This window comes from Elephantulus edwardii, unplaced genomic scaffold (assembly GCF_000299155.1).
Source record: "Elephantulus edwardii isolate Elephantulus edwardi_28Jun2011 unplaced genomic scaffold, EleEdw1.0 scaffold00165, whole genome shotgun sequence".
In the NCBI taxonomy this organism is placed as follows: Eukaryota; Metazoa; Chordata; class Mammalia; order Macroscelidea; family Macroscelididae; genus Elephantulus; species Elephantulus edwardii.
In genome coordinates this window covers 6014113-6025358 of record NW_006399915.1, presented here as the reverse complement: position 1 = coordinate 6025358, position 11246 = coordinate 6014113, and the positions used below count along the sequence as shown (strand labels likewise).

Genomic DNA, 11246 nt, shown 5'->3' with positions numbered 1-11246 from the left:
CGAGTTCGGCCCTTTTGATTCTCCGACTCTAGCTCCTTGCACATTGCATTGTAATATTTTGCTTTGTCATTCTGAGCTGCCTTTTGGAATCTTCGGTTCAGCTCTTGAATATCTTAAATTCTTCCTTGTGCTTTGACTTCTCTGAGCTCCAGTGCAATCTTCAGAGTTTCTTCTGACATCCATTTTGGTCTTTTCTTCCTCTTCTGTCTTTGTAATGACCGTTTACACTCTTCCTGAATGATATCTTTGACATCCTCCCACAACTCATCTGGTCTTCGCTCATTAGTGTACAAGGCCTCAAACCTGTTGCTGAGATGATTCTGAAATTCAGGTGGGATGAAATCAAAGTCATATTTTGGCTCCTGTGGATTTGGTTTAAGTTTCTTCAGCTTCAGCTTGAATTTGCATATGAGTAATTGGTGGTCTGTTCCACAATCAGCCCCCGGCCTAGTTTTCACAGCTGATATTGAGCTTCTCCAGCGTTTTTTTCCACAGATATAATCGATCTGATTTCTATGCATACCATCAGGTGAAATCCATGTGTATAACCTGCGTTTATGTTTCTTATAAATCGTATTTGCAATGAATAAGTCACTGATTGTACAAAACTAATCATTCTTCTTCAGCTTCACATACACAAAAAAATAATAAAGGCTCTGTATGATAAAGACACTCTTATAAATGCTGTTAAAGTCATACTTAAGCTTTATGTTAACACAGTACCATTAAATGACAAATCACATCTTTTCATGATCACTTAAATGCAGAAAATTCTCATGTTTTGTGAAAAGCTAGAATCTTGCTATATCTCATTATTGCTAGGTTCTGTTGAGTCAAACACAACTTAGAGATCCTATAATTAAGATTATCTGAACCCTGTTTTATCCTGTGCCAACTTCACAATCTCTGACACACTCGAACCCATTTCTGTAGTCACTGTGTCAATCCACCTGGTTGAGAATCTTCCTCTTTTTTTTTTGTGCTGCACCAAGCATGATGTTCTTCTCTAAGTAATGGCCTCTTCTGGCCATGTGCTCATGAGCTTCAAAAACCTTGATTCTTTGGGGCAGCTTGGTCTCACCGTCTCCAGGCCAGATCTCCTTGTTCTCTTGGCAATCCATGGTATATTCAAGACTTTTCTCGAGCACCACAACTCAAAGGCATCAATTCTTCTTCTGTCATCCTTAGTCACTGTCCAGCTCTCAGATGCACAAAAAGTTACTGTGAAGACCACAGCCTGAATCAGCCACATCTTAGTGTCAAGACCGACACTGCTCTTTAGCATCTTGAAGAGGTACCTGACAGCAGATTTCCCTAATGCAATTCATCTTTGTTGATTGTTCAGCCAAGCAAGCTGGAATTGTTAACAACCTCAATCTTTTTTCCATGTATCATGGTGCTGTCAACTGGTGCAGCAGTGAGAATCTTTGTTTTCTTGATGTTGCAGGTCAATCCCCATTGAAGACTATAATCCTTGACTTTATGCACCAAATGTCTCAGGTCCTCCTCAATTTTGGCAAGTAAGATTATGTCATCTGGTTGTTCTCTCATTATCTTCCCCTGAAACCAAATATTGTCCCTTTGGTCTCAGACAGTTCACTATAATAAGATGTACATTCCTTCTTGGTGTTATAGTTCACGTTAATGGCCTGCTGGGTAGGTGAAGGTTGATCCACAAGAGTGAGTTTATATTCAGGCTTGGCCCTATTTAAGGGCCATAGTCTCAGAGGATTTGCCAGTCTTTATCAGACCAGTCTTTTTATGATTTTTAATTCTCTTCCTCATCCTTGCTCCAGGGCCTTCTAGTGTGACCCCAATAAGTGAAGTGGGTAACTGGGCATCATCTAGTTCCTTCTGATCTCAGAGAAGTGGAGGCTGCAGTTCATGTAATCCATTACTCCTCCAGACTGTTTACTTTTATCTTTGGTATCTGTCACTGTTCTTTGAAAATGGGCTGTCTTCTGTCTAATTTACAGTCTCAGACACACACAAAAGGTCAGTTATGAGTTGGTTCCCAAGTCTTGAGCTTTACGCATTTTCTCTTCTTTGCAAATGGCTATGTCTTAATTCACATGCTTCTGGAGGCAAAAATGTAGAATATTGGAGATTTTTATCTTTTTCTCAGTCTATTTCCCTTCCTACGTATCTCTCCCCTCTTATTCACATCCTACTCATTCTTCAGTATTTCTTTGTAAAATGTGTTCTATCCAATTCAATCTGTAGTTTGGTTCCAACTTGACAGTAGGCAACAAAACCAGTAACAAGCTCTTCCCTCTTACCCACATCCTATCATTCTTCAATATTTTTTAATAAAATGTTTTCTACCCAATTCAATCTTCAGTTTTCTTTCTCTTACTTTATGCTTTTAGTTTTTTCTGTTCTTGTTATACTAGTCACATTTTTAAAATTCTGAAACCCAAACTCACTTCCATCAAGTCAATTCTGACGCACAGAAACCCTCCATCACATTTTCAAGACTGTGTACCTTTATCTTGCTCCTCTGGAGGAACTGGTACATCTCTTTAAAGTTTGAAAAAGCAAGACTGTCACTTTAAAGAACAAAGTATCTCTGACTCAGATTAGGGTTTTTTTCATTTGCCTCATCTTCATGTGAAAGTAGGATAATGAATAAAAAAGATAAACTGGGTCTCATATAAAGAGGTCAATCTTTGGAAAAGGGTCAGTGAAAAATAAGACCCTAAGCAATATTGACTGTCACAGTGGCTGTAACAATGGGCTTAAGCACAGCACAGATTGTGAGGATAACACAGCATTTGGTAGCTTTTCATTTTCTTGCATACAGAATTGCTATGACCCCAACTCAGCATCACCTAACAAGAGCCAAAAAATCCATGTAACTGAAATACTTGATATATTGAACAGATAAAAGTTGAAGAGTTAATATTATAATGAAAATGATTTTATTATTGTTTAAAATTCTTTTGGGGACAAAAAGGGAAAACTCCATCTTTTTTAAATCAATTTTTTTGAAATGTTTTGTTCAGATTATTTCCCTTTTTACAAGCAAGTCTCCTCTTTACAAGGGTAAATAAGTTAGGTCCAGTATTAATTAACTGACATGTCTTATCACATTTATTTCCAGTATTATTTGTAGTATGCATGTTTCTTGAATTCCAGATCAGCGTTCCTTCTACCAAACATTACTTCTGAAAAAATAAATATTCATTAATTGGTTAAATAAACAAATAACAGAAAAAACAAAATTATTTAACTGAAACAATTTCCAGAATGAAAATGTATGCACTGTGAAATCGAATTTTAAACAAAATACAGGCTAAGATATATCCAGATTCAGGAGGAGAAAGAGAAAATTCAATGTAAACATGAATTATACAGTGCTGTATTAATTTTACAATACTCTAAAATACATCTTTTATTTTTAAACATGTATTTTAAAACTAAGGTAATAAGTAGTGGTCAGACAAAAGGCCTAAGTCCTCAGAAAAAGCCCCACAATATATAATTTCAAGAGAATACAAGAAAGTCAACTATTACAATCATTTGTTGTCATGTAGATGCATCGAAAGAGTAGTTTCTACTAGTTCTTTTAAAAAGATGTACCAGATGCACAGAGACCCTCCATCACATTTTCAAGGCTGTGTATCTTTATAGGAGATGGTACATCTTGCTCCTATGGAGCAACTGGTACATCTCTTTAAAATCTGAAAAAGCAAGACTGTCACTTTAAAGAACAAGGTGTCTCTGACTTAAATTAGGTTTTTTTCAATTGCCTCATCTACATGTGAAAGTTGGATAATGAATAAAGAAGATAAACTTGGTCTCATATAGAAGATGTCAATCCTTGGAAAAAGAAAAGGGTCAGTGAAAAATAAGACCAAGTGGTGCAACCACTCTGGAAGGCAGTTTGGCACTTCCTCAAAAAGCTAAACAAAGAAATGTCGTATGACTCAGCTATTCCACTGCTTGGAATAGATCCAGAGAAAATGAGAACTGAGGCACAAACTGAGATTTGTACACCAATGTTCATAGCAGTGTTATTCACCATCACAAGAACATGGAAACCACCTTGATTTCCAACCACAATCGAATGGACTGAGAAATTATGGTACATTCATATAATGGAATACTATGCAGCACTCAGGAGCAATGATTTTGTAAATTATTATCTAGCTTGGGAGGGACAGGAGAGCATTATGCTGAACTAACTCAGTCCCCCAAGGACAAATATTGCATAAAACCATTACTGCAGAATGAGTATGAAAATCCAAGTGGGAAAGATGTGCAGGGTGGTGAGGGATTAATCGTGGGGTTGTACAATTTGATGAGTGGGGGGGGGTGTGTGTGAGGTAAACTGGAAGAATTTGATTGGAAGAATCTGATCTGAAAAACATTATATTTTAATTTCATAAATAAACTAATAAAATAAAAAATTATACTTAGCTGGTCCTAAATTAGAACAATAATTAACATAATAGCAACTTAAATTCAGATGAATTTGCAGACCATTACAATAATCTACAAAAATGTTGGCATAATATATTTCAATTTGTTTAAACATTAATACTTCTCTACTGCAGTACTGAATGGTAGCAATGTTTCCTCTAAATTGTGTAGTTCCTACCTTATATAGGCTTGACCTAGAGATTTGCAAAACTCTTCAATTGCCAGTGCTTTTGTACCATTCATATTAGAATAATAGCCAGGGATGAAGATAACTCCTGGGCTTCTGCCTTTTAGCTTCTTGTAAGCCAGGTTTGGAAGGTCTGGCCGTTTAAGGATAGAGAGAGAAGCCTTTTGTCTGCAACCTAAACAAAGCACACAAAATATAAACTCCAGTTTGCAAACAGAGTATGGGAAACTATAGACATTCTGAATCTTAACTTTCTTAATTCCTTGAATTCATGTTAAATATTATTTCACTTAGTAAGAAAAATTAAAATGTTGTTACATGTCATCGAGTAGCCTGCAACTCATATCGACCCTATGTAAAACAGCTCTGAACCCTGTTCTTGTATGAGCCAACTTTATTGTCTTTGACACACCTACCCCATTATCATTACACTGAGTCAATCTGTCTCATTGAGTGTCTTTCCCTCCTGCGCTGTCCTTCCACCCTCCCAAGCATAATGTCCTTCTCCAAGGACTGGTTCCTCCTTGCAACATGTCCCAAGTATGTCAGATGGAGCTTCAGAATCCTTGCCTCCAGGGAGGAGCCTAGTTTCACCCTCTCCAGAACCTCTGTTTGTTCTCTTAGCAGTTTATGGTATATTCAACACTCTTCTCCAGCACTATAGCTTAAAGTCATTATATCATCCCTACTCACTGTCTAGCTTTCTGATGCATAGCATGTAACTGCAAAGACTATGGCTTGGATCAGGCACACCTTAATCTACAAACTGACACTGTTGCTCTTCAGTACTCTGGAGAGGTCCCTTACAGCTGACTTTTCTAATGCAATTCATTTCTTGATTTCCTGGCTGCCGGTATCAAGAGTGTTGACTGTGGAGCCAATCATAGTAAAGCTGTTAACAATCTCAATCTCTTCACCATCTATCGTGGCGCTGCCAATTGGCCCAGTGGTGAAAACCTTTTATTTTCTTGATGTTGAGCTTCAATCCATATTAAAGGCTGTAGTCGTTGACCTTATATAATAAGTGCTTCAGGTCCTCCTCAGTTTCAGCAAGCAGGTTTGTGTTATCTGTGTAACACAGGTTGTTGTTGAGGCTGTCTCCAATCCACATTCCTCCTTATAGAGCCTAGCCTCCCAGATTATCTGTTCCACATACAGATTGAAAATGTAGGGAGACAGGACACAGCTCTCGTGTACACTCTTCCTGATTTTAATAATTAAAAGTATTAAAGCTACAAGTCTCTGCATGAGATTTTAGTTTTGAAACTGTGCCAAAATCAATACCTTCTTTGAGCAAAAGTCAATATTGATTCTTCTAAAATAAACAATGAAATGGAAAAAAAGCAACAAAAATGACTCATCAAAATATTTTCATAGTGTTGGAATTGCTATCTTCAATACTATCATTAACATTCAGACTGACCTACACTAGTTTCAGTGCTCCAGGGCGGGATTTTCATCCTGGTGGCAAGAAGCTGCCCTGCAATCTTAAAGGCACATGGTTCAAAGCCAGCAGCTACCCTGTGGAAAAAGGATGGACCATCTCCTCTCCTCTCCTCCCGTGTAGTTAACTGTCTCTAAAAACCTGCTGGAGAGTCAGCAACGGGTTGGTTCCAACTCTAGGGTACACAACAACAACGATGTCTGCATAGGGAGATCTAGAGGTAAGGAACTGTGCTGTCAATACAACGACACACAGTTCCAAACTACCCGTGGCTCTGGGGAAGAAAGATCAACTCCTGCGAAATTTACTGGCTCTGGAAACCTTTTGGAGGATCAGCTATTACTCAGTCACCACTTGACAGTATACAACAACCTCCCACTTTTGGGAAAGGGAACAGAAACAGGTTTGGTCACCCTCAAAAAAATTGTTTGAAATTTTTATAACCTTTCTTCACTTTCCCAAATGTTGTTAGGTGCCCTCATGCTGGCTTCAAATCATAGTGATCCTTAAGTTAAACAGAATAAAACACCATCTGACCTTGTGTCAACAGGTTTATACATTTTCTTAAGAATTGATGCCTTTTGGTTCTGGCATTGGAGAGGAGTCTTGAACATATCACAGACTGCCAGGAGAACAAACAGATCTGTCTTGGAGATGGTAAAACCAAGTTTCTCCTTGGAGGCTCAGATTTTGAAGTTCTGTCGCACACTTCAGGCATGTGGCCAGGAGGACCCAGTCCTTGGAAAAGGACATCATGCTTGGATGTGTGGAGGGTCAGCACAGTAGAGGTAGATCCCAAATGAGATAGACTGATACAGTGACTGGGGCAGTGGGGTTAGGTGTCAGACTAGCTTAGGACAAGGCAGGGTTGAGAGCTACTGTACATTACAGAGGGTCAGTAGGTGTTGCAAACAACTCAACAGTGCACAACAACAGTAACAACAACAGTAAATTAGTCTTTTTACTGGATAGGGAGCTCTGATGGCAAAGTCTGTAGAGAGCTACATTGCTAACCTAACGCCACACCTCTGTGGTGATCAGAATCTACCAGTGGCATAATGGGAGTACTATAGTCAATCTGTTATGTGATTTATTGCTTCCCAAAAACCTGCTGGAGAGTCAGCGTTGAATATGAGGGTTTTTTCCCACTGGCTCAACAAATCTTTTTTTCACATTAAATGGGTCTTCCTCTATTTCTTATAGTTTAAATAGAGCTCAGCTCCTTTCTGTGGAACTGCTCAAGCATCACCCATTCTGAAGTTGAGGATTAAAAAACAAAAAGAAAAATCACACTACAGACTTATTTGTAGACTCTGAAATGATCTCTCTTACATAAAAGGTTGTTCGAAAGTACAGAGAAATATGAGAAATTAAAAACTTTTCATGAAAAATAGGGCTGTTTGTTATATATATATCTACAAAAGCATTTCCCATTCCTTCAACTCACACTTTTAAAAAAATCATTCCTATTCTTTTTTATTAATATCCATCTGTCAGCATGTTGTGCTACAGTGGCTTGAGTATTGCTGTGATGCTGGAAGTTAAGCCAGTGATATATCAAACAAAAGCAGGGTCACTCATGGTGAGCAGGTTTCAGGAGGACTTCTTGACTATAACAGAATACAGAGCAACATTAGTCACTGACTTTCGGAATAATGGGTGCTCTAAAGTTCTGTGATGACACACTCTGCTTGCTGGAACTGAGGAGGACCCGAAGTGCTTGCTGCACAAGGTCAAGGACTGCAGCCTTCAATATGGATTGAAGCTCAACAGAAAAAAAAATGATTCTCACCACAGGGGTGATTGGCAGCATTATGATAAGATGGTGAAGAGACTGAGATTGTTAACAGCTTTAACTTGCTTGGCTCCACAATCAACACTCTTGGTACCAGAAGCCAATCAAATGAATTGCATTAGAAAAGTCGGCTGTTAGGGACCTCTTCAGAGTACTGAAAAGCAACAATGTCAGTCTGTAGACTAAGGTATTCCTGACACAGGCCACAGTCTTCACAATTGCTTACTATGAGTCAGAGAGCTGGGCAATGACTAGGGACAATGGAAGGAGAATTGATGCCTTTGAGCTGTGGTGTCAGAGAAGAATGTTGAATATATCATAATGGCCAGGAGAACAAACAGGTTCATCCTGGAGAGGGTGAGACCAGGCTGCTCCTTGAAGGCAAGGATTTTGAGGCTTTGTCTGACATACTCTGGGCATGCTGCAAGGAAGGACCAGTCCTTGGAGTGGGACATCACTCTGGGAAGGGTGGAGGGACAGAGAAAGAGAGGAAGACCATTGATGAGATGGATTGATTCAGTGACTGGGGTAATGAAGATGGATGCATCAGAGTCAGTAAAGTTGGCACAGGATAGAGCAGTTTTCAGGGCTATTGTACTCATATTGCTATGAGTTGCAAAGAATATAATGGCACATAACAACAACAAAGTTCTGTGATTAGCAGGGGCACATTATCTGATAGAGCCTGAAGAGGAGGGCCTCAATTAGAAGGCATTAAAAAATGGAGTTAAAGTCAAGTCTACCTTTTTGATGTATAGAGTCAAGCTTTCAGTAATCAAAGGCCTTCATTTGCCTATGTAGCATGGCTTACAGTAAGGAGAAACATCTGTAAACACCCATTAGTAAATAGAATATAGTAAGTCAAAATGGCAGGTCATTGAAAGAGGAAGTTCTTCAGTGCAACAGACTGACATAGTTACTGCAACAAAGGGCACAACAGATGTGAGAATGGCACAGGATTGGGCATGGTTTCATTCTGCTGTATAAGAGTCAGTTTACTCAACAGTAGCTAAAAAAATCTCTTTTTCCAGCTATTATCTCCCAGTAAAGGAACTCCCAACACAGTTACAATTTATTTAATCCTGGTTGTACCAAAATAATAAACTCAAAATCCAATGCCCAAGTGCTCAATGAATGTTTGCAAAACAGACGGGAGTTTTATATTCTGGTTAAGGAACTCACATGGCCTGGTGGTAAGGAGTTGAGCTAATCCAGTGCACAAATATATGTTAATTATAAGCAGCTATAGTAATGTAATGATCTAGTGCTTGTCTGTTAACTGCAAGTTTGGTAGCTGGAATCCAGCAGGAGCTCCAGAGGAGGAAAAAGACATGGAAATCTGGCCCCAGAAAGACTACATACAGCCTAAGAAACCCTATGGGGCAGGTCTACTCTATCCTGAATGGTCTTTTGCCCTACGTTTGAATCTACATGATGGCACATGACTTTGATGGCCTAGTTCTAAGGAGTTGTGTTGCTGGAAATTTCCTCTCCTTTGATTTACAGACTATGAAAATCTACTGGAGAGTCAGTCGAGTTGTTCCAACTCAATGGCTCTTGTCTTAAGTTTAAATATTGTTCTCTATGAGTTTAAAGAGTAATTGAGTAGTGCGGGTAGGTATGTCCGAGCCAGTTAGACTGGCTTAAGATAGGGAAGAGTTCGGAGCTATTGTACTCAAGAGGCGACTCAATGACACATATCAGTGGCATAAAACCACCACCACCTTAAAATTAAGTGTATCCGAAATGACCACAACTCACTTTCCAAGCACAGCGCAATCTGCCAAATCGTCTTTTATCTTTTTTATCGTCTCTTTTCTTTTTGGTCAAATACAAAGCCAAAAAGGGAAAAAGACATAATTCGGGAACACAGACTATAGATAAATGATGTGGTATAGAGGCCAAACACAAGATAAACTCAGGTTCTTGGGACTGGGGGTTCAGGTTCTAGGTTTTTTTAGAAGTAAAGCTATGATTCTAATTGGAAGCATAGAAAAAAACCTTAGAAAATAAGCGTGATAAGGAGTCGAAATTTCTACGACAACGAAACATCTTAATACTTACCAAATAAATAGACTGAATGTACAAGTTAGTTTTTTTCTAAACGGCGTTTAAAACCAAGGAGGCAAACAGAGAGCATGAGCTCTTTAAATCTGCTGGGCTCCTAACAGCAAGTGTCAGGCAGTCTAGGAGGAATTCCCAAACCTGCTGTCTGAAGCACCTTAGCATAAGGGGTGCTAAGTGAGAGAAAGGCATTTTTAAATGAGGCGCCAAAGCGCACTGGACGGGACCACGGAACCTGGGATGTCCGAAAGAACGCACCCTACTCCCACTTTCGGACACTGACCTGGAAGCCACCGTGGCACCCGCTCGGGGCTCTGTGCAAGTAAGGCGCGGAGGCCGCGGTGCAAACCGAAAGAAGCGGCCGCCGAGCACCAGCTACGACAAGGTGCCCAAGCGGCCGGCGCAGCAGCCCGCAGACCCGCCATCTTCCCAGCGGTGTCCGAGCCCCACCAGGGACAGCGGGGTAGTAAGGGCCGGAGAGCAGAGCTGCGCATGCGCAGCCGGCGAGAAGGCGGGACTTGGTGGAAAGCGCCGAGGGCGACTCCCCACCGGGAGGGTGCGCACGGGTGACATGTGATTATTGCTCTTCGTTTCTTTTCGCTTTTGCTTTACAAAGTTTGTCCTCTTGACGGCTTGGGATAATCTGTATGATCCCGGGTAACTGTCTTCTCAGCTAAGGAGACAATCCGTTATGGTATCCAGTCTTCCAGCCTGAATAGCAAAGCATCTTGGCAGACACTAGGGAGCGGAAGTGTACGAGGTGTCCCAGGGCTCGGTAACCCCGTGTCAGTTCAACCTGCACCGGAAGTGTGTCCAAACGCGCCTTGCCATCTGGCCGGGTTCTGACTCACAGCTACTCTCCTTGACTTTCAGAGACTGTGAATCCCACAGGAGGAGGTTTGCAGTCATTCTCCCTCGGAACCGCTAGTGGATTCCAACTGCCAGAGACACTAGACCTTTGCGTTATCTTAACTTCCTTTGGACTTACCAGAGCTTCCTAATGCACCCCAAAGCCACCCTGAATCCTACAGGAATCTGACACTCATCCCTTCTACTATGCTTTTCAAGTGTTTTCCCCTTAGAAGCCACATTTCTGAGTTAGTCTGACTCCTGCAACATGCTGTGTAACAAAAATAATTCCAGAAGCATGAAATATCTCAAAGAATAAAAGTAGAGAATAATTTAAAAGAGAGATATGATAGGGTATAACAGTTATCACAAGAGTCCAGAATTAAGGGTGCTCAGTGGAGTGTAGCTGGGGCGGTGGGAGGGGTGCGGGGGGGGGATTGTATACAAGAGAATTTTTCTTTTACTTTTTCAAAGAGAGGAGC

The 11246-nt window shown here is 40.4% G+C and overlaps 1 protein-coding gene across 1 annotated transcript in view; it reads right to left on the bottom strand.

Annotated features, from left to right (window-relative positions):
* Nucleotides 1–10340, bottom strand: part of ABHD10 (abhydrolase domain containing 10) — a 33902-nt gene extending 23562 nt beyond the window's left edge. Inside the window, exons 1-2 of the mRNA XM_006895356.1 lie at nucleotides 10199–10340; nucleotides 4604–4787 (exon numbers count right to left, since the gene is read on the bottom strand). Coding sequence (XP_006895418.1) covers nucleotides 4604–4787; nucleotides 10199–10340 — 326 coding nt within the window. The remainder of the gene's footprint in view (nucleotides 1–4603; nucleotides 4788–10198) is intronic.
* Between the last annotated feature and the right edge of the window lie 906 nt (nucleotides 10341–11246).